Source organism: Ixodes scapularis, unplaced genomic scaffold (assembly GCF_016920785.2).
Source record: "Ixodes scapularis isolate PalLabHiFi unplaced genomic scaffold, ASM1692078v2 PGA_scaffold1__304_contigs__length_218370807, whole genome shotgun sequence".
NCBI lineage: Eukaryota > Metazoa > Arthropoda > Arachnida > Ixodida > Ixodidae > Ixodes > Ixodes scapularis.
Genome location: NW_024609846.1, coordinates 35,773,758 through 35,798,361, shown reverse-complemented (window position 1 = coordinate 35,798,361; position 24,604 = coordinate 35,773,758). Strand labels below are relative to the sequence as shown.

Sequence of the window (24,604 nt, the reverse complement as noted above, 5' to 3'; positions counted from 1 at the left end):
TCCAGTTTGTCCCCGAAAATAATGTCCATATAGCGGGGTATTCATATTGACGAGACATTCCTGTATACCCTGAATAAATTGAGAAATAATTCGCCAAAAAACCCTCTAAATATTTGTATAGTTAAAAAAATACACACAGGCTATAACGACCGGCTTTTTAAGGTTAAAATGAAACGATTTATGAATGGATATTTAAAAAACTACCCCCCCCCCCAAAAAAAAAAAAAGAGAAGAAAACGTGATATTTTAATCTATATATGTCAAAACTGTTTCAATGTAAAACATAAAAAAAAAAATAAAAAGAAAGTGCTGAGAATTATACACTGAACGGACTCTGTCGGGTAAGTTAGATGCGATCCGGAGCGACAAAAGTGAAACGATTGAACATCCTTCTCAATTTTTATGTTTTCATAGCCATTGATTGACGATCGGGTCTGCTTCCGCTTCGTAAACGTCGTGGTAAGGGTACACACTTGCCTGGAAAATTGTTTCTGCACTCAGCGCTGCGTTTTGCTCAAGAACAAAAACCAAAACAAAACAAAAAACGGGTAACCTTGAATGGCGTTTTAAAAATGAAAAATAAGCGGTGTATTCGCAAAAATACACAAAAATACAAGAACTTTTTGTATTGCTTTTGAAACGTTTAGTTCAAGGAACACAAGGCTCGGCGGGTCCTAAAATAGCGTCCTATATACTGACAAAACCTGGCGGATCGTTACGAGAAGCGGCCACTGAAATGGAAAAGGTGGAGCAGCAAAGGACGGATGAGGGGAGAACCACGTGACTGGCGCCCCGCTGCGACGAGGCGTCGAAACACACTTCTCCTGAGCGAAGGGGTGTGTTTCGAGTCCTCGGCCACAGCAAAGGCTAAGCGCTGACGTCCAGGTTCCTCGAGAAATGGCTCTTTGATGCTTTGTGCTACCAGATCCTCGCGCTCCAAATCTGCGAGCGGGCCTCTATGGCTCCGTCGTCGAACTGCCAGGCTTTGTGAGTATGGAGGTGGTAATAATCCTGGCCACCTTACTCTTATTCCGAAAACAGTGAGATTGCGCCAGTGACAGAGAACACCGAGGAAGGAATTAAGACACAGAAAGCTGAAACATAACAAAGTGGTGGGCTGGCAGGCGCTGCACGTAAGGTTTCTCATCTATCTGTCCAGCCCGGCACACCGCCACCTGTGTCCTTGGAAGTGCAAATAAAATTATTGTTATTAATAATAATAATAATAATAATAATAATAATAATAATAATAATAATAATAATAATATTATTATTATTATTATTATTATTATCATTATTATGATTCTTAAGGAACGCCTTGCGTCTATTAAACTCCCGGTGACTAGACACCTTCTTTGAGGAGAAACGTTTTGAGCAATGCAGTCATTATTGGAATACCTTCAAAAATGTTTAGGTAATTAAAAGTGATTTGAAGGACACTGTTAATAGCGGAGACCATTTTGGCGCCCGACGTCAAAATAACTTCGAAATTATTTTGACCTCTATGAGGTTAGTTCCCTAAGACATTAAAATAGTTTTTAAAATATCGTGACGTCCACCGTGGAAACAACAACTTTGTTATTATGACGTCTTAGCCGTTATAGTGGTACGTAGCTGTATCCGTTTCGTTCTATTTGGCAGTGTATACGATGACGGCGGTTCTGTTGTGTTGGCGAAGCCACGTGTCACTGTGTGGCAGGTCTAAAGAAAGCTACGGTTCTACTTGACATTGGAAATGTTTCATTCAGCGAGAGTGTGTTCCTTTGTGCTCGACAGTTCAACGATTTTTTTTTTTCGGCCGTGACAATGATATTGCTGCGTGCGTTGCGCAGCTGGTAACGCACGCGGCCGCCACGTGGATGAACGAGGTTCTATAACTGTATGAACCCCACACGGCACGGATATTTAGTATTAGAATTTGATACTCTTTTGGAAAACTCCAGCACATCTTCGGGTTGTTATCGTGTGTTCTGCTTCGGAACATTTCTGAACTATACCGCGTGTATAAAAGCACCGGTAACGGCCTGGTTCGGACAGTCGCCCTTCCGTCGCCCACGTAAGAAGATGGTACCTTACTGTTTTCGTTTACAGACATGAGTTCGCCTTCCTAAATATCATTTTCTGTTTCAATTTATCTTATATTTTTATTCGTGGCAGTATCGCCCGGCTGCGATGCTGCCGGGGGATGCTGCCTAGTCGTCCTCCGTCGTCCAACTGCCAGGCTATGTGAGTATAAAGGATGCTTTGCGCATGCGCTTCCTGCTACAAAGACGCCGTCCGCGCTCAAACGCGTTCAAAGGCAAGGGTGTTGATGGGCCTTCTTATATAATTTTGAGCCCACAAGAAAGACGAGCTGGACAACTCCATTTTTTGTCTTCACGTAACAAATTGAAGTGCGTAAACTACGTATACCACTGAGAGTTTTAAATATGTTTTGTACATCTATGCCTCCACTACCGCACGAGCGCGTCTTTGAATGGTTGGGAAGTCTCGCTTTGCATCTTGTTCGTGGGTTTGTCGTTTCGTTCAGATTGTGTTCTTCTTCGTGTTGACGAGCCTGGGGCTGCAACTAAGCGAGCGAGACGTTGAATATAGTGTTGCAAACTTTAACATAGCCTCCTTGATGCTTTTTGACCAATACGAACGAACAACGAAGTCTTCAACCCGCCGAGCAAAACTGAATCGCGGTTTAACACGGATTTTCGGACACTAAATGTTGCGCAATCGACTGCAAATTTTATAACCCGATTTTTGAAGAGATTCAGAACTCCTTTTTTCTATTATTAATTGGCGGCGTGCGCGAACTACAGGGGGCGCTTCTGTAGCTCTCATCATCATAGTTTGTGACGTCACGGGTAGAACAGACTGGAACAGATCGCGTAGATCTCGGTTCCCTTTCATGTGCTGTTTGAGAAACGCGCAGCAAAGCCTGTTTCACGCGTTGTATTTATTTGGTGAAGTAATATTTTTAGTAGGACACTTTACCAAAGCTAGAAACCGTGGCGCGCGTTGTCGTGCTGACACGCACTTTTGTCGCTGAGGTGTCGAAGCTTTCGGATGCTGGTGTGCTGTTCTGTATCCTAGTACAAAAAGCTGGATGATGAGAAAAGAATATCCAGCGCTTTACCCAATTACAACATCTACCACGGCAAATAGGGTGTCTTTTTTATTATGATACGGACAAACTTACACTAAGAGAGGAAAATTTTGTCAAATTGCAAATAGAAAAGCGAAATTCGAGAACCTCTTGCATGTGTAGTAAACACTTAACTGAAAGCGACTCCTCCTATCCTGTTGGTACCAATTTAATCTCTGAGCGGTGTCTCTTGTTGGTTCCGAGTTGATTCCTTTTTGAATTTCATAAAGCAGTAAACAAACATTTCCTCAAAATAATTCGCAGGAAGAAGCGGTGGCTAGCTTCTGGAGTCATTTCAATGAAATCCCTGCTTATTCACTCGGTCGATGTGAAACGTGCAAAACCCCCTTGCGATCGAAGCCTTAAATCCAGTAACGCGGTGGCATTTCAGCGTCCCAGAAAATGAGGTATACACCCACTATGAATTACTACCGTTTGTATGTTTCATTTTTTGCGGACACAAATGCGCATAATACGAGATGCGCTTCTCAGAGAGATATTTTAAATTTGTAAACAATATTTAGTTAACACTGTTTAGAACAAATACGTCAATCGCCTGAATTTTCCGGATCATGTCCGACATTTTTAGAATTGATGAAAATTATTTCTTTTTTTTTTTCGAGCAGAAGTCGTAATGTGACAGAAGTCTTTTCCACGTGTTTGGTGCGGGTGGAGCTAAACATCAGTTGCTGACGAGCATTTGCCCGTCAGATACTTCGAGTCACGTTTGGATAGAAGCGTCAGCTTCGGCAGCAGGATGAATGTAGCTAAAACAGTGTGCGGCGCTTTGCATCACAACTGTACGCGCGTGCACAATTAAGAAGACAGCACGTCATTTACTCTGGGGAATGCAAAACATTTTTGTACAACAACCTCCATAGATAAAAAAAAAAGGAATGAGAGAGGTTGTGAATAGCCCTGACGCACGCCTCGGGCTTGTTTTCGGAACATTTTAAAGCCTTTTAATAGAAGAAAGCAACCTCGAGGTGCTGTTATTCATTAGAAAGATCACTCACGAAAACGTCATACACGTTTTCTTTAAATAAATAAGCCGTTTTTAATCGGCATAGGTGCGAACAAACATAGCCACTCCGTGCTTTGACGTATCGCGTCATCTGCTCGCATCCTACCAGTAGCGTCACTGGAGGGCGCCCGCGAGGTCGCGCCTCCAAAACATCTTGTATCCAATAGCGTAGAATAAATCATGCATTCGGTGTTGTTTAGCACAGCAAGTAAATGTTACGAGGGTTATATTTCTAAGTCTTTTTGGAGATTTTGGTATAAAAGCTGAAGTCGATTGAATGGCATTTCTTGTCCGAAAATTGCGCGACGCCGACTGCAAGCAGGGTGATAGTGTTTTGAGCGCAACTTTCGAATGCTTTCCATTCTGACACTCCACAGTTCCCTCCCTTGTTTGTGATGGCAAGTTTGACGGTAGATGTCCAAATAGGGAGACAGATACTTGATGGGGGGGGGGGGGGGGGGGGAGAGAAGGGGGGGGGGGCAGACATATATAAAAAAGATATATATATATTTTTTTTTACACGTCCTCAGGAAGTGGCGTCACAGACGTCAAAATAATAGTGATATCGTTTTGACGGTGGACGTCGAAATACTCCCTACCTCGTTAATAACACGTGTTAAAAGTTATACCATTGCGACTAAATGTAGCGAGCAAAAGCTATGACTGCTTACAGCATATAGTCTGCTTCAGTAAAATAAAATCCCATCGTCACGGTGCTTGGCCGTTTTTGCGCATTTACTCTCGTATCACGCACAGAAGAAAGCGCAGGTTCATGGTGCATTCACTGGAGGTGATTGTTTTAGCCCATGCAGGTAGGAAGCTTCTAGAGGTGACATGACGTCACCAAAGGTGAAGCCAGAAGTGTGGAAAGACACGCCCCCAACAATGACCAAAACCACAGCTGCCTTTGGTCATGCTCGGGAGCACCAGAGCGTGACCAAAAACAGTTGTGGCCATCGTTGGGGGCTGTGTCCCTCCGCACTTCTGGCTTCATCTCTGGTAACGTCATGTCGCCTCCAGAAGCTTCCTACGTACGTGGTTTAGCCGGTAACGGCAGACGCAGAACGACAGCGATTGCCGTGACCATGGTCTTTAACCCACATTGATCCTATCCCATCGTAGCGTCGGCTGCTCTAGAGAATAAAGTGAAACTGAGCATAGCAGATGGTCGGTTCAACCGATATACAAAGGTTTTATTCTATTTGTAGTTTTTTTCTCTCTTTTAGTTAAATGTTTCCTTCTGTTTTCTTAGATGATTCCAAAAATTATCGCTACGTCCGACGAATTCTGCAAACGACTGGTGCTGGAAGGAGAAAAGAAAGGTGCTCTTGAAGTTTCCGAGTAAGTCGCTGACCCACTGCGATATGGCACGTTAAAATATTGAAATATACAAATTACATGTTTATCATATTGACCGGACGAGTCCCCTTATAGACTGGTACCTTCAAGTTTTGCCTTGTCTAAGAGAATCTAGCCGCTGCTCGCCCAGTTCTTGTTTAAAATGTCTAGTAATAATCGAGGCAAAAAAATAAAAGACGTTTACAATTCTTTGTAATGCCAAATTAGAGCGCTGCTCTTGAGGAGGAGGAGGGGAGGCTACAGAGGGGAGGGTGTGTCCCTCCCCGCTAAATTTAGCGGGAAAATATTCCCGCAAAATTTAGAGGGGAAACTGAAATGGTGATGAGGTCACGTGACGTCCATTTCCCCGCTAAAGTTTGCGGGGAGATTTTTTTCGCTAAAATTCACGTGACGTCACATTCATTCCCATGACTTTACACGTGACGACACGTGTGACTTCACGAGGGTAAGATTTTCCTGCTAAATTTGGCGAGAAATTTAGCGAAAATTTCTCGCTATATCGGACGGGGGCAGGAGAGGGGGAGGTGAGGGTACGGAGGGGGAGGAGGGGCATACCCTCCACTTCGTACCCTCCCTTCCTCCTCCTCAAGAGCTGCGCTTTAATTCTGCATTACAAAGAAGCGTAAACGTCTTTCGTTTTTTTTGTGTGTCAATAACTGCTGTGTGTGACACAACAACTCTTACACTGCGGTGAACATACCGTGAAACAACCACTTATAATGCCTAATAATCTACAAAACAAGTACGCATATAGTTCAATGTATTCATAAGTGTGTGACAGGTTGAAGAAGGAAATATTTATGTGATCTTGATAAATAGGTCGCGATGTCTTCTTCTAAAATAATCTGATATATTTCCCTTGCAGGATGTTCGAGTCATGCGCCATGGATACAACGGCAGCCCTGGTCTACTCTCTAGACTTGAACACCCACGAAAATCTCGACCATCCATTGGTCAAATGCTGCAAGGGATTTTTCGGAAACCTGGGTGGATGGAAAATGATCTTGTTGTGTGAGTTTTAGTTAAATATTTTATAGTCCGCCCAACTATAATCAATATTAATATAAAATAACAAATGGACGAGTTGAGAGTCCGATTTTCATGTAATACTGCTTCAAGAGCCTCTTTTACTTTAAACATATTCTCCGCGCACAAAAAAAATAAATGTAAACAACTGTGTTCAAAAACTTACTTCTAGACTCTTTTAAGTGCCGAAGTGTCTTAATAAAAATGTAATGTTCTGATACGCTTTCATTATATCATTTATATTTACTTGCGTTTTTGAGAAAACAAAATGTTTCAGCATTAATCTGGAACCGATACGCCGTTTAGAATAACCGGCTCCTCATTAACGCAGCTTGTTGCTATTATCTGAAGGGGCGCAGTTGGGTCCCACGCGTACGTTCTAGGTGTCTAAAGGATATCTTTATTATTCTGAGAGCTAGAAATGTACGCGATAAAAAACTATATTCAGCATGCTTTAGTTGGCTGTGGGAAAGTAGAAAATATTTATTTTAAAACCGCGTCATTTTTCCCTAGAAGAGGGAATATAAAAGGAGATTTATGTATTTATTTATTTATTTATTTATTTGTTTATTTGAAATACTATCGGTCCTACGCAGGACCGAGATAGGATTGGATTTGCACAACAGAAAAAATACACGCGCTCAAAATTCACCGATCAATAACACGCATTCAACACAACGATGAAATGACAACTCTAGGAACTGTTGGCAGAAATCAATAAAACAAGGGTACGAAACTCTTCTCGAGTTCCAGCGGTCACGACATGTGCCGGTAGCTTGTTCCATTCTCGCGCTGTCTGCCAAAAGAAGGAGTACCTTTAAACAGTCCTTGGAAAACTTCTGTTCCTCCACATACCGAGCATGCTTGTTGCGGGTAATACGCGACATGCTCTGATTAATATACTGTTGCTTATTTACTAGAACCAGTTTATTCATTATGTTATAAAAAAGGTTAAGCTGCTTCTGCTTTCTCCGCACTTCAAGGTGGGGTAGATTTGCCCTATTATAAAGAGGTAACAAAGAGTCCAGCCGTCTATAACAAGAGAAAACAAAACATAAAGAACGACGTTCAACTTGCTCCAGATTTGATAGTAGATATTTAGCATGCGGGTCGCAGACTTCATATGCGTATTCTAATAAAGGCCTTATTATCATCTTGTACGCTGCGATTTCTGTTTCTGAGGAAGTGAGTTTAAGAGGGCGCCTGGTGTATCCTAGTCTTTTATTAGCTTTTTCGACTATATCGCTAACATGCGGTGTCCAACTTAGGTTTGAAGCTATAAGACTAGGTATCTAAACTCTGACACTCGGCTTAATGATTTTTTGTGCAGCGTATACACATATTCTCACGGCCGTCGTTTATGAGTGATCGTCATAATACTGTGTTGTCTAAGTTTAACGACATTTGCCACTTAACACACCATTCATTGATCTGAGACAAATATTGGTTTAGCACAGTTTGATCATTAACGGAGTTCACTTCAGCATAAATTGCACAATCGTCCGCAAATAATCTGGCTTTTACAGGTGAATCTTTGATAAGGTCATTAACAAAAACCGGAAACCAGGGGACCCAAAACAGAACCCTGTGGAACACCGGAGTTCACGTAACATTCATCCGAACTAACCCCTTCAATACTTAAAAAACTGTCGACGATTATTTCAGCAGGCCTCAATCCACCGAACAATCTTGTTTTCTCCCAAGATGGAAATCAATTTAATTAACATTTTTCTATGATTAACCTTGTCGACTTAAAGTTTAAAAATATGTATGTTTGTCCATTACAATCCAATACCTCACCAAAATGATGCATGGTTGATGATGCAGGAACAATTGGTTGATGGGGCAGAAACAAAAATGATGCAGGAACACTGAAATCGGTTACGTAAAAACCCACAAGTTTTCAGGAGTATTTTTTCAAGAAGATTTAAATTGGTCTTACCATATTGATCGGATTCTACCCGACATATTACGGGCAATCGGAATTATAAGTAGGCTAAAATGTATTCTTCCGGTTTGTTTAAAGCGCCAGCTCTATTATACTCTTTTTCATTCTCGTTTAAGCTATTGCGGTTTAGTATGGGGTACATGATCAAAGACCTGTTTATCCAAGTTACTTCTGTTGTATAAAAAAGTAGTGCGCTCAATTGCCAATGTATCATATCGGGAACACTCCCGCCCATATTTCATCAAATACTCCCTTCTTACAACAGAACAATCACTCACTCAGAAATTGGCAATATACATGTTCCACAAAATTAAACTACACCCTGAGTCCGTGCAAGAGAATTACATCAACAGGGCATCCGCATACACCTTCCGTCCTACGCAAATACAGTCGAGAATACGCACCAATTATGGTAGCCAAAAATGCTTAATTAAATCGCACAATTATAAAAGAACCATCCGAAAATACTGTCCATGATTAATAGCTGTAATACAATACACACATTTAAAACAACTATAAAAAAGTTTTCTTCGTTTTCATTTCATTTTCATTTTATTACCTTAAGGGCCTCTACGTGAGGCATTACATAAGGGGGGTACATCAAATTCACAAAAATTGGGGAAAACATTGAATGAGAACAATGAGAAAGCATCATTACACAGAGATTCCTCAAACAACTTAACAAGCTCCTGCGTAAAATGGTTATGGTCACATATCGTCACCAGGCTTGAGGGCATGCTATTCCATTCAGAAATGCATAGAGAGAGAGGTGAATATTTGTAGGCGTTAGTTCTAGAGAAAATGGGTTCGACTTTACATGGATGATCTAGGCGAGATGAAATATGATGAGCCGGGAAAATAAATGTTTTTGGTGACCATGGTATGTGCATAAAAGAGAGCCGTTCGTTTTTTCTACGAGTTTCGAGTGTATGGAGAGGTATGGACTGTTTTAGACAGGAAATGCTTTTTTGAGAATAATCGCGAGTACTAAAACGAGTGGCGCGATTTTGGACACCTTCGAGTTGGTTAATGAAATACAATTGATGAGGATTCCATATGATGGACGCGTATTCCAGTTTCGTCCGAACTAACGTAGTGTATGCTAAACGTTTGACAGACGGGTTTGCGAGATGAAGATGTCGTCTTAAAAATCCTATTGTTTTATTTGATTTAGAGCAGATATAGCCAACGTGGCACTTCCATGAAAAGTCTGCAGAAAGGAACACTCCTAGATATTTAAATGTGGCCACACGTTCTAGTTCACAAGATGAAATAGAGTAGGTGTAAGTGAGTTTATTTTTTGATCTGGAGGACGATATAATTTCAGATTTATCCAGATTAATCGTCATGAGCCAAGATTCACACCAGGTAGTTAATTTTTCTAGATCGTCTTGTAGAATTATGCAATCATTGATGGAAGAAATTTTGCGATAGAGCACAAGGTCGTCAGCATACAATCTCACGGTGGAAGAGAGGGAAGAAGCAATGTTGTTTATAAAAATTAGGAAAAGAAGTGGGCCAAGAACTGAACCCTGAGGTTCAGTTCTTGGCCCACCAACACAGATTACGTCTAACGTAATCTGTGTTGGTATTTTTATGTGTTTGTTTTATTATATCACAATTCGTATATGTCACTGTGTCCTTGTGTAATAATATAATTGTTTTGATTCGTTTTGTTTTCTGTACATTTTGCTGCTGGGCTGTGCAGGAGGACGAGCCCTTGTCAGGCGCCTTTTGCCCTATCCTCCCGAGACGTTTGTCTGGATAAAGTATATTCAATTCAATACTAGCTGCGTGACCCTTGACAGCCCCTTACGGAAGCCGTGCTGGTACAGGCTGAGCACGTTATTTGATAATACAAATTGCCGGATATGTATAGAAACGATATGCTCAAGGACTCTGCACGATGTAGACGTTAACGCGATGGGCCCATAATTGCATACTCACTTAGCATCTCCACTTTTCAGTATTGGAATTATCTTGCTGAGCTTCCAGTCATAGGGATTCATAAGGGAAGGTGCTAGTCAAATTCGACTTTTTAAAAATTAGGTGTAGATACATTGCCGTCCATTCTGCATATCGCTTTAGAAAAGAAGTTAGAATTTCGTCTGGCCCCACGGATTTGGAAGTTTTTGAGGCAAGCAGCAAAGTTCAAAATACCCTGAACTGACAGTTGCTGGTCATCATCAGCCCGTGAAATTTCAGCAGATGATCCAAACTCTACGGACTGCTTATCGTCTTTCGTGAAGACGCTTGCAAAGAACTCGTTGAATTAATCCGCGTCGCCATTCTTTTTCCTTTTTTAATTGAATAGCTCCTCTCGTCACCCAAGGATAGCTCATTCGTTTACGTTTTCTTTTCAAGGGTACATACATATTTATACATTTATCAACGAGTGTTTTAAATTTCAACCAGAGGTCATTACCACTTACTGACTCATCACGACTAAGTTCCTCAAATGGTCCATAGCGGTAATCTAGCTCGTCGAGAATAGCCGTGTCATTGGCCATGCCCAAGTCTCTGTAGGACGAAACGGGTCTGGGCGTTTTTCCAGACGGCGCCAAGGTCATGGTCACGCTAACTATCACGTTATCTGAAAAACCGGGGAAGAGTTCAACTTCGTACGGCCGAGATGAGACCCCTTCGCTTAAAAATATGAGGTCGAGAACTGACTTACCATTGCCTTGAGTGTATACTCTCGAACAACCTGTTTTAGCCCATGGGAAAAACATAAATCTAGGATCCCAGCGGCAGTTTTACGTTCTTGCGTTCCAGGCAACATTTCTTCATCCCACATTACGCCCGCTATATTAAAATCTCCCGCAAGTACAACATTTTTGTGCTCTACGCGCAAGTGGCGCAGAACGTCATCTAGTTTATCAATGGCTAAGTATTAAACTTTTTGCACTCTAATTTCTCAGTGAACGTTCTGGTGGCAATGCAACGATGCTCACAACCTGGCAAAGCGAGGCAAAAAATCAACTTCTGCACTCAGCGCTAAACAAAAAGAAAAAAAAAACGATAAAAACTTAGTATGAAATATGTAGTTTGGTGGTTGATTTTGAGTTGTCAAGGAAACGCTTCCAGGCACCGCTCTCATTTCCGGCCGAGAAAGAAAAATGAAATAAATATTATCGGCGTGCCGGACCGTACGACCGACTTTCACATAGAGCGCTCCAATCAGGCGGTATCGCCACAGCAGGCTCGTACGATACTGATCACAAGAAATTGATTTTTAATAAAATGAATTGATGGGCTAGTTGTTTAAACTGCCCTCGTCCTGTCCAAGTCTTCTAGTAGTCTTCGTCCTTCGCGAGGTTTGTGTCCGTAATCAAATTACTTATGATCAATTACTTGTTGGAGTAATTTTGTATTCATTCGAATATATTTATATATGAAGAAACCACGAGACTTCTGTGGTTACTTTCGGAAGTACTAAAATTGCTTTAACCGCTATTATATTCCCTTACCTTTTTTATGGCGTTCTGTTTGTACAAACAGGACGCCATACGCTCCTCGAGGAGGCAGCGCTCCTCGAAGAGGTACGAGCGTGACAGCGCATTTTCCACTTCGGCGCTTTCTTGAATTGCACTGAAATTTATGGTAGCTGGAGACGTGAACATTGGGCTAGCAGACGGCCGGAAGAGCGCAGTGGCGCAGTGAGCGCAAGTGATAATTTATCTCGGCCTCAGCGTGCGCCGTGTTTCGGGAGCGATGCGAGAGGCAGCGCAGGTAATACCGTGCACAGGCCGGAGCGCTGTTTCAGCTCATATTGTCCGCGATAGTACAAGTTTCCTACCAAAGAACCCTCGAAGTTAAAGGGACCATGAAATGACTTTTTTTTTTTTTACTTTTGCCTACTAACTTTTACATTAACTTTCAATATTCACTGAACGTTAATGTAAAAGTTATAGCATTTCCAAAGGCATCTGATTCGTTTCTGTTTATTAACTTCTACATGGAAAATTAATCGAATATCGCGTTTTTCTTCCTCTTTAACTGACCGCAAAAGCAAGCCGAGGTGTAATTTTGACGGTCGTGACGACCTCTGGCAATTTCACCGGAAGTTCTCTCGGCTGTAGGAGAATAAAAGCGTTAGCGGCGAGCTTCCGGTGTGCCGGTAGGTTTTTACCTACCGGCACACCGGAAGCGCAGTGTTTTACTGCGCTGATGGCACCGATGCCACCGATATATTTTCTGAATCGGCGCCTCTCATCATCGCGATACACATTGACACATCGCAGCTGATCTAAATTCAGTTAGATATGTTGCGCAACAACGGTAGTATGAGATTGGTCCCATACGCCGGTACGCCTGTTAAAAAGTGCGGCAAATCTTCCCACGAAGACTCCAGTTCATCGTCAGAATCGGACGACAAGGAGTGGCGACCCCAGGGTACGGAATGTTTCGAGCACACACGGAGGACCTCAGTTAGATCTGGGGTCCCTCAAACCGATGAGTCTGCACAAAGTGCTTCGACGTGGTTCCTTGAGTTGTAAACGGTGAAACTGCAGCCGATTCTTTTTTAGCTCCAAACTGCACAAACTAATTCGGGCACTTGCAACAAGCGCGTTAGCTACGACTGCGTCCGTGGTGACCGGAGCGACCGGAACAACCGCTCTGCGCCGCGCGTACACACTCGTGCAACCACTGCAACAAGCGCAGCAGGTCATCAGCACGATGGCCGCTTCTCCGCCGCCGTCAGCTGTTTCCGCGGTGCCTCTAAAAAGGAGGGGACGCGCTGCCACTCACTGGCGTAGCACAAAATGGACAAACTTTTCTATGGGCTCAAGCTTTATTAATTTTTATTTTGTAAGGATAGCCTCGCAGGGAACAGAGTATGAAAAAAGAAAAGAAAAAGAAGCAGTACGCCGTCTTGGACGATCAGGACTATAAACACACGACTTTACCGATAGTACAAATCTCGCCACACGCCTTTTCTACGAGTTCGAAAGACGATGTAATCTTGGCAGCAATACAGCAACGTAGAAATATGATTTTTAGATCATATACACGTTGCAATAGTTCAGGAATTCTAACATTAATCACTTTTCTCGGGTGGTGAAAACGCCTCGAAATTCGGATCCGTCATACACGCTTTTAAATACAGTACGCACCAGTAGTACCTTGACTTTAGCACGCGCATGGAGTGCGCTAAATAAGAAATCCTGGGATGTTCGAGGACACAAATGCTAAGAAAGCACCACAGTAGTCGAAGTAAACAAACAGGACGGCACTAGTGTTTCTGCCGTCTTCAGAGTGCCGCCACAACATCGCAGCACGAGCAGATCGATCTCGCATTCTAGGACGTGTTGGGTTATATCATCGCAACACACGACGAGAATTCAGTCCGTGGTGATCGCCCACCACGTCGACGATCACCACCGACGCCATGTTTTTTTCAGGAGATACCAGAAACCGCGACCGGCTTGCAGCGCGCGTGGCTGAGCTCTCTTCAGGAGACGACGCTCGTGGGTTGACAGCGTTGACGGAGTCTGATATTTCTATTTGCTCGTTTACCACAGGATAGATGGCGCATAGCTCCGAGATATTATACAATTCGGAAATTTCCGTCACTTCGCTAATTATGCTCCAAAATGTAGGTAAGAATGTTCTTTAACAAAACTTTTAACAAAACATTCGCCGGCTATTTATTATATAAGATAGCGGTACTGCTGGGGTAGGTTTTTATACAATAGGCGAAGTGGATGTAGCTGACGTGCTTTGGCCCCGCGGATGCATCGCAGTGAAAATGCAGAGAGCTTTCGAAGGAAAGACGATCTAAAAGAGTCCGTTCTTCTTTAAACAATTCTATGGCGAAAATAATTTGTTGTGTCTCTATTTTTGTGTTTTGGTTTTCTTCCTCCAACAGGAAAGTGGTTTACTAACATTGGTGGTTTAAGAAGAGGTGTAGCTTGTAATTCGGTGATTCTGATCCAACAATATAGAGTACAAAAGACCCGTCTTCGAACCGGCAGATAAATTTGTATTTCTGATAACCCGAAGTAATTTGGAAAACTAATGGGTACTTTTCAAGCAATTGAGAATTACTTTTCTTCTCGAGTAATTGAGTAATCTAATTTATTACTTTTCAACCGAGAGTAATTGTGATCGATTACCTTTATTGAGTAAAGTGAACTAGACTGCGCCAAAGGTTATTGAAATATTGCAAACGGGAAGGGGGGGGGGGGGCGGGAAAGGAGGAGCGGCGTGGAGAGTCCTGAGCAGATTATTAATGCGAAAGCATTAACTGGTCCCATGGAGCGAGCCGACATCATCAGTTTGAAACGCGCCAAACGGCACCTTAAATCCTTTCTCCAAGTAAAGCCAGCTCCCAGCTATGAAACTACGCGGAAAGCCTAGACAACGGCACCAAGCTTCCCCGATCCCAAAGGAGCAGAGTAAAGCAGATGGATTTCGCCTTCGATCCCATTGGCTGGCGCGCGTTGACGAGGCTCCCATTGGCCGCTGCGCGCGTCAGTTTCAACGACCGCCGCCCCATGGCGCTGCGTGTCCGCGCCGCGAGCGCGCCTGTAACACGAAGCGTCCAAGGTCAGAGTTGCGAGGAGAGCTGGGAGAGCGCTCGCACGGCCGGCGCAAATACGCCGCAAGCGAAACGGCACGCATGCTTTCGCATTCACGACTCATAAGTGCTTAAAGACCGACCAACGAAATCATTTTCCGCAAGGTAGGAAAATACACCTCGCGCCCTCCTCTTTTCACCCTCTCCCAAAAATCACGTGACGGCAGGGGCTTCTTTTGTGTCGGCTTTTTCTGTAGGGATAATCCTCAAAAACCGCGAAATGAGCAGCTAGCTGCGAGCGCCACAACGACCTTGAGACGTCCAGGTGTCTTCCCTCGTTGACGCGGGCACGCTCAATCCGCGAGATTGAGGAAGCCAGCGCGACCGAACGCTTTTTCCCATGAGCTGCAGGTCCGAGGCCGCTCGGTCGGTGAAGATAGAGGGTCTTGGTATGCTGGGTTCGTTCCAGCAGCCGCTTTCCGGCATCGCGCGGCTGCTGGAACCATTCCCGTCTCTGCAGAATGATTGGCTTGGGCAATAGAGGGTTCAGGCTGTCGATAATACATTTATTTTTGAAACTGATAAATCAAGTGGCTTTCCCTAGTCTCTTCATTACTGTTTGAAACACATCTCCTCTCATAGGTTGTTCATCCCATTTTGGACTCTTTTGCGTATTTATTCGGTCTTACCTCTGCTTGATGACTGTGTTATAACTTGATAAAGAGCTTTAAATATTGGAGCGGGCTTGCAAGGTCAACGCTGTCCCGGATTTATCCGAAATTGGAAAGATTGGCGTCAGGAGGGGTTGAAGAAGCAAACCGAAATTCTTGCTTCTAATGAAGAGGGCACAATCGTAAGATAGGTCTTTGCTTCACTTGCCTCCACAACGCCCCATCGTTTACACTATCGCAAATTCTCAGTAACATAGCTGTATACCACATTTTACTCGTGGTTACTTTAGATGTGGCCCCACAGGCTTTCCCGTTATCTGCACGTCGACATTTTAACGACCGGCGACTCTCCTGAGTGAGAATAAATATTATCACCTTCCCACAAAATCCACCCCTTTCTCTCCCCCCCTCTTGCTTTCCCGAGTTGGGGAGATATCAGGCCACTCCAGGAAGCAGCTTGCAGACTCCGATTTTCGGCTACTCATTCTCAACACATTCGAACGTGGAAGGAAACACATCGCATGAACGACGCCCAGTTTATTTGCAACTTAAATAATCTGGCTCTACTGTTGGGGCCCAATCAATTTCATCATCAATCATTATTTGTTACGATTTCATGGTGAAAGTATGTTCGTCGTGATGCCACAAAAGTGGTCGATTCAAAGGGAGAAATAGGTCCTCGTATTTATTTTGCGCAAATTCTCGCTCCTGTGACGCTCTAGTGCGTAAGGTCAATGCACCCGAGGCAGTGCGTAATACTTTAAAACTGTCGTTGACGATTGTATTTATAGGAAGTGCGTAAAATCGTTTACACCACAAAAGCATACCTAAAGACAGCAAAATACCGCAATGGCAAAAAAAAAAAAAAAATCAGCTTGCGAAAACCGTTGTTTTCCTCTCTCTCTCTAACTCTCTTTTTTTCGCGCCACTACAAAAAATAGCGGCCGAGCAACGAAATTCTATCAAAACCTCGCTTCTTGGAGGAAGGAGACCAGGCTATATGGTAGTGAATCTGCCAGGAAGTTTGTAGAAATAATAGGCGACCATTGAACCTAGCCTTCTGCACAAATCATGCCCGGGATATTTTCATTTTCCTTCCACGCGATTAGAAGGCAAGACGCTGGGAGAATTCATGTGCACTAACATGCTGCTTCTAAAAGAAATTACCACATTTATAGTGCATGTCAGTTTAGATGTAAATAGTTTAATCACTGTGCACTAACATTCGCGGCCTGGAGGATGACATGGAAGCATGGCGGAAAGCAGCTTGCTAAAAATAGAAGTCTCTATTGCATTGCACTGGAGTGAAGAATTATTACGTATTTTTGTCTTATTTCCGTGCCAAAATAAAAACAGCGTTTAGAAACCGAACCATGTGCGTTTTGAGGAGCGCCGAAAGGACATGAAAAACTGGGACAACCAGAGCTTGTCCTGCTTCCTTGTTTGTTCGGAGCCTTTCAAAAGGGGATGAAAAATTATGAGCCGAGTGACCCGATTTACCACATTAGAGCAGTCAGTTCATTTTCATTGCAACAGGCTGTCTTCAAGCGTCTTGCATAGTCCAGCTCGTACTGATCCGTTTTTATTTTCGGTTCCTTTCAAAACGTGGGGCTCTAAGCCACTGGACTAAACTACCACAATCATAATCTGCGGAAGTGGAGAAGTGGAAGTGCAACAAAATGAATGATTTGCCCACGTTATTTGAGGCCTATAGAAAAGCGGACCGGATAGAAGGGGGCCGAAATTTTTTCCAGAAACACAAAATCTTGTTTTCAATTCTGTCTAACAATTCGATGTGAAGGCGTACTTGCCTATGGCATTATTCGTTTAGGAATCAAGCTAAACTTTATATCGGATCATTATACGTCTATGTTCATTCCCAGTTGATGCTTATAATGTTTTAGACTATGTACATGGGGTGGTTTTCAGCGGTAGGTTTTTAATCTGATTGCCGCCAGAGCGCGAGCCAGAACGCACTACGGCCGCGGGCCGTCGCGCTCTTCTCCTTCTTCTCCGTATCAATGTACAATCAAAGACGCGGGCGGAGCCGTCAATCGTGCTGGTGTCGGGAACCATTAAGTCTGACCCTTGAAAAGCAGGCGTGACGCAAAACCCAGAGGCGTCTCGTTCGCCCATCGTTCTTCCCAGGCGGCGGAGATTGTCGTTTAGAGGGGATTATCTTCTGAACGGATCCAAGTTACTCGAGCAAGCTCGCATTCTGCTCGCAAAGCCCAGCCACTAAGCAAAGCTTACGGACGGTGGTTCGAAAGGCGTGCAACCCTTGCCCGCTTGACCCTCCCAACCACTTCTCCGCTTCCGTAAATATTGAATGTTGTAGGTTTGTCGAGTGGCTTAGAGCTCACTTTTTGAAAGGAACCGAAAATAAAAACGGACCAGTACAAGCTGAACTATGCTAGACGCTCTAAGAGAGCCTGTCCTAATGAAAATGAACTGCTCTAATTTGGCAAGTCGGGTCAATCGGTTCATAATTTTTCATCTCCTTTTGAAAGGCTCCGGAAAAACAAGAAACCAGGAAAAGCTGAGTGACGCAAGACGCCTCGTATTGTTCAGGTTGTCCCGGTTTTTTATGTCCTTTCGGCGCACCTCAAAACGCACAGTGTTCGGTTTCTAAACGCTGTTTTTATTTTCACACGTAAATAAAACAAAAATACGTAATAATTTTTCACACCAGTGCAATGCAAAAGAGACTTCTATTTCCAGCAAGCTGCTTTCCGCCATGCTTCCATGTCATCCCCCAGGCCGCGAATGTTTGTGCACACTGATTAAACTATTTACATGTAGATTGACATGCACTAGAAATCTGGTACTTTCTTTTAGAAGCAGCATGTTAGTGCACATAAATTCCCCTAGCGTCTTGCGTTCTAATCGCGTGGAAGGAAAATGAAAATATCCCGGGCATGATTCGTGCAAAAGGCTAGATTCAATGGTCGCCCATTATTTCTACAAACTTCCTGGCAGATTCACTACCATATAGCCTGGTGTCCTTCCTCCAAGAAGCGAGGTTTTGATAGAATTTTGTTTCTCGGCCGCTATATTTTTGTAGTGAAGCGAAAAAAGAGAGAGAGAGAGAGAGAGGGGGGGGGGAAGCAACGGTTTTCGCAAGCTTATTATTTTTTTTTTTTTTGCCATTGCGATATTTTGTTGTGTTTAGGTATGCTTTTGTGGTGTAAACAATTTTACGCACTTCCCACAAATATTTCATCGTCAACGACAGTTTTAAAGTATTACGCACTGCCTCCGGTGCGTTGACCTTACGCACTGGAGCGTCACAGGAGCCAGAATTTCCGCAAAATAAATACAAGTACCTATTTCTCCCTTTGAATCGACCAGCTTTGTGGCATCACGACGAACATACTTTCACCATGAAGTCGTAGAAATAATGATTGATGATGAAATTGATTGGGCCCCAACAGTAGAGTCACATTATTTAGGTTGCAAATAAACTAGGCGTCGTTCATGCAATGGGTTTGCTTCCACGTTCGAATATGTTGAGAATGAGTAGCCGAAAAGCGCAGTCTGCAGGCTGCTTCCTGGAGTGGCCTGATATTTCCCCAACTCGGGAAAGGGAGGTGAGGGGGGGGGGGGGGGGAGAGAAAGGTGTGGATGTTCTGGGAAGGGGATAATATTTATTCTCACTCAGAAGAGTCGCCGGTCGTTAAAAAGTCGACGCGCAGATAACGGGAAAGCCTGTGGGGCCACATCTATAGTAACCATAAGTAAAACGTGGTATACAGCTATGTTACTGAGAAGTTGCGATAGTGCAAACGATGGTACGCTGTGGAGGCAAGTGAAGCATAGACCGATCTTACAATTGTGCCATCTTCATTAGAAGCAAGAATTACGGTTTGCTTCTTCAACCCCTCCTGACGCCAATCTTTCCAATTTTGAATAAATCCGGGACAGCGTTGATCGCGCAAGCCCGCGTCAAGATTTAAAGCTCTTTATCAAGTTATAAAACAGTCATCAAGCAGAGGTAAGGACGAATAAATACGCAAAAGAGTCCAAAATGGGGTGAACAACCTATGAGAGGAGATGTGTTTCAAACAGTAATGAAGAGATTAAAAAAAGCCACTTGATTGATAAGTTTCGGAAATAAATGTATTATCGACGACATGAACCCTTTATTGCGCACGCCAATCCTTGTGCAGAGACGGGAATGGTTCCAGCAGCCGCGCGATGCCAGAGAGCGGCTGCTGGAACGAACCCAGCATACCAAGACCCTCTATCTTCACCGACCGAGCGGCCTCGGACCTGCAGCTCATGGGAAAAAGCGTTCGGTCGCGCTGGCTTCCTCAATCTCGCGGAATGAGCGTGCCCGCGTCAACGAGGGAAGACACCTGGACTTCTCAAGGTCGTTGTGGCGCTCGCAGCTAGCTGCTCATTTCGCGGTTTTTGAGGATTATCCCTACAGAAAAAGCCGACACAAAAGAAGCCCCTGCCGTCACGTGATTTTTGGAAGAGGGTGAAAAGAGGAGGGCACGACGGGCATTTTCCTACCTTGCGGAAAATAATTTCGTTGGTCGGTCTTTAAAGGGGTACTCCACCGATTTTTTGAGCTACCTCAACTAACTATATTTTCTGACTCCCCGGCCTTTACTCTCTCCGGTATGCTATTTAGAATCGCGAAATTCATAATAGTTATTGCGAAATCAGCAAATGAGAATGATGCAAAAACCAACATTCAAATATACGCGCGCTTTTCAGGGCCGTGACGTCAGTGGCAGGCAGGCTTGCCAGTCGAGCAAGCAGCCAAAAAATAGAATATGCCAATCATTTGTTCCGTGCTGGAGCGCGGGTACTGCAGCGAGCTTCCCAAGCATTCATTTGACACCATGAAACTGCTTCGAATCAGTTTAAAACGAAATCTACAGCCCAAAGAGTGAACCCCTGCCTTTCACTGACGTCACTTTTTCATTGTTGCCAGTAGAGGCTTCGAGCTTGAAAAACACGGTGAGGACCAAAACTGTAAATTCAATAACTTCGCGAAAAAACAATATTTTGACCTAATATTTGGGATACTATTTTCGCGATGTTTGTTGGTTAGTTTAGCAAAATTTCAAGCAAATCGGAGACAATGAAAAAATCGGTGGAGTAGCCCTTTAAGTGTACCTCGAGCCTTTTATCACTCACAAGCCTATGCGATTTCAGCATCAACCGGTAAGAATGTCGAAGGGCAAGTTACTATCCAAGAAGCGTGAAGGTGATAACATACACTCCACGTTTATTAATCAGTCGACGAGTAAACAGAATTTGGCGATCAATTCACTCGTGTAATTCTTTTTCACCTTCACACGCAGTCACCATGTCAAGAGTCTTCAAACTACTTCCGTTGGAGTTTCCCAGCAAGAAGGGCACCGAATACGTCAAAGAATTCACGAAACATATGGCGCATCAGCGCTGCGGTTCGAAAGAGGTAACGTTAATTAACGTGTTTTGTGCATCAGTTATCTGTAGAGTTCATATAATAAGTCCGCAGGGAAAGGCCCGCACTGTTATTGTGACGCATTTCAGCCACCTCGGAACGGCGGGAAATAGAAACAGGTGATGGTGGCGCCAGGGGATCCAGTTAGATTGCTGGCGAGGCTTTAATGAACAAACACTAAAGGAAAGCTAAATATCCCTCGGAATGTCGGCACCTTGTCTTCTTATTGCCGCTGACAGTTTTAGAAACGCGCAATGTGGCATATTGTGTTCGCATTTCTAGATTTGTGATTTGTTCTTTTTGTCATTTTCAACGGCTGATTCGGCAATCTAGCTGGCTGATGATCGATTAAAAAATTTCGGGACCCGCGTGCTCGGACCACACCCTGGGCTATAAGTAATAAAGCTGGTGGCGACTATCCGAGTAGAAAATGAGGGAGAGGAGGAAGAGACGAGCGGGAACGTCTGAACGCCGATTCCTGATTGGAACGATTAGTGGGTAGACCTAAAGCTGCTGCCTTTGTGCCCACTGCGGACGTTGAACGCGTTCAAATGCGAGAGCCAGACGCCAGACCAGTCACCCGCTGACAAGCCCAGATCCTTCTGCTTGAACATAAGCCCATGGTCAGAGAGATCACGGGGGGCCGAGTTCACTGTTGACTGCTCTGAGCAATTATGAACGGCTTAATCATGTTACATGCTTCATGTGGATCACATCAGTCTCACACATTTTGTCGACTAAAAAAGGAAGAAAAAAATATTAAACACTTAGAGTACAACCATGTAACCGATGTCTTCGCATTCTGCGGTAAAATTTGACTAGTGTTGCAGCGAAATCCTCGAATATTTTCAAATTAATCAGACAGCAGGAATTTTAGGTGAGTTCCAAAGAAGTTTAGGACTTCATTTTTTATATATAGCAACCGTAAATATTCAATGAGAAGTATTCGATTAATGGAAGTTATCGTCCCTTTAACAACAAACATTATAGATAGCGTATATTGACCCCAATATACTAACTCGACACATCTTGTTCCATTTGACATTTTGCGTAGACGGCAAAATAATAATCTTGGGTATTGTTTTTCCAGAGATTTGAGGACGTCCTTGAACTCTGCCTCAATGCTGTGATGAGCGGACGAAGCCCCGACAACTTCAAACTATCCGGTATGCAGTTTCATCTCGACTTATTTAAGCGCCTTTAATGCATACGCTCTTGGACAAAGTAAACTGGAACGACGGAACAACAAACGACAGATGGCAGTGTCCTCACCCGGAGGCACGAAATAAATGACAGATGTGCTACGGAATTACGTATTCCTGGCCGCACTAAACCCGTGCAGGGAAGTGCGAGGCAAGCGCACAGCCAACCATGCTAGTTTGACAGAAGGGTCGTTCCCGGTGTCACCATTCACATTTGAATCAGACGAAACACCGGATACTATCAAGATACGCGTAAGGACTTTAGAAATTAATACTTTAAGCCCCCGCGTATTAGGCGAGCTCATAGGAAGGGTTATTTCCCCGTGCCGATTTGTCTGATATTGCTACGTGCCCTCCATATACAAACCCACATCAAGCTATCTTTGTCGGTCACCGTGTTTAAAAGCATCGACTCTTGCGCGAAGCGTGTCGCATCTATAGAGGGGTCCACTCCCGAAGCTGGCACGGCGTTCGTGTCCAATATATTTTAGCCCATGTCCACGCCGAAGGCCCACTTAGTACTCCTGTCCAATAATTAATGCTTAGCGCGCGTGCCCAAAATACGACAGCCTCAGATAATCGGCACTGCATAGCTACTGAATGGTTGACGACTCCTAAGAGAAGAGGATTATATCACAGTTCGTCGTCACTTCTCAGTGAAGGCCCGCGCTGCGGCTCCCTCGGTGGTCGACGCATCCCATTGCAGTTTAAAAGCTCTGTCAGCGTAGTTACAAATTGACGTGGTCCTTATGCGACTAAAATGCAATTCTGAAGAAAGAAAAAGGATGCAGAAATGAAAAACGTATCAATTTCTTGGTGATCGACTTGAGAGAAAATATGCGTTATGTTATGGGCGATTCAATCTCGCCCCAAACGTTTGAGCAGTAGCCCTTCACATTTGAAGTAGCTGGGTCGCGCATTTGTTTGGAAGATATAAAACAGCCTAATGCAGGACGTGCTCCACAATGTATAGCAAATGTTTTCCGTAGCCCTACGAGTTCATGATGTCAATGCGCCACCATTCCGAAAGTGGTGAAGTCACGAACGGCTTGGAAATCTCTATTTCGGGTCGACAATTTCTAAGTCAGGGTCTTCTCCGATGCCTCACGTTCGTCCAAACTCCAGAACTAGTCTCGCAGAGGGAAATGAGAAAAGCTGGAAAATTATAATGGTTTTATTAGAATTGCTTTCTGCAACCTAATATTGCACAGACACTCAACGTTTCGCGCCGCCTACATTGTCGTGAATCTTACTTCGCTTGTTTCAAATTTCACAAGTTGTAAAGCATCGAGAGCAGGTGAGTGCCAGAGAACACTCGTTCATTATGCAAATTTAGACAATTAACATACTGTTAGCAAGTGCTTCTAATGCCTGTGAACTTATTCTCCCTATATTGTTCTTTTAGAATCAGAAATAGAAGACATCGCAGCGCAATGCATGCTCTTCTTCATCGCCGGCAGTGACACCGTCACGCTAACGTTGACTTGGACGGCCTACTCCCTCGCCTTACATACGGAGTGTCAAGAAAAGGTGATCGAAGAGCCGACGACGGAGCGCACTTGCCTTCGCCATCGCGCGTTACCTACGTGTTCTCTACGGGGCCATTTGATGGGCGTGCTCCTCTTCGCGTTCTAATGCGCAAAAGACGCACTTTGGAATACTGGCTAGCCATATTGTTCGGAAGCCATAAATATTGCGGCACATAAGAAAACTCAAGAACGATTCACGAAGCAACAAGCAGAAACATAATAAAACACGGCCTGCGTTTCTTCAATGTCAGTGACTATATAGTTCAGAATTTGGCGCAGAACGCATTTACTCAATGTTGAATAAGGTCCCCCTTGAAGATACATCGGTTGCCTTGATGGCATGTTTCAAAAGCACGCATAAAATGGTAATTAGTTATGCATTTAGTAGGGGAGGAAGTGGGATCTGATATTTTACGTTTTGGATACGTTTTAGATTAGGATTGGGGAGAGAATAATATATAGCTGAAAATCAACGAATTAAAGATGGCCTATGTTTGTACTAGATTTAACTTCTCTACAGGGTGTGGGCGCCACTTCCGGCCGGCATGAAGGGGAGAGAGAAATACTTCCGGTTCTCCCATGCCAACCTCATGTTTGGGTGGATACGCGACGGCTCTTGGTTCGCTAGCAAGCAATCCCGTGAGAGCTACACTCTAGAAATGCCCGGTGTCATGCGTTTACGTTGCCGATGCTTACCGGTACGAGCAAAAATGTCGCAAGTGTAGTTACTTCGATTATCTCAA

At 43.8% G+C, this 24,604-nt stretch overlaps 1 protein-coding gene across 1 annotated transcript in view; it reads left to right on the top strand.

Moving 5' to 3' along the window:
• LOC115316324 (cytochrome P450 3A41) overlaps positions 1-24,604 on the top strand; it is a 55,106-nt gene that overhangs the window by 4,859 nt on the left and 25,643 nt on the right. Inside the window, exons 6-10 of the mRNA XM_040216521.2 lie at positions 5,413-5,501; positions 6,385-6,530; positions 21,006-21,121; positions 22,221-22,296; positions 23,738-23,862. Coding sequence (XP_040072455.2) covers positions 5,413-5,501; positions 6,385-6,530; positions 21,006-21,121; positions 22,221-22,296; positions 23,738-23,862 — 552 coding nt within the window. The remainder of the gene's footprint in view (positions 1-5,412; positions 5,502-6,384; positions 6,531-21,005; positions 21,122-22,220; positions 22,297-23,737; positions 23,863-24,604) is intronic.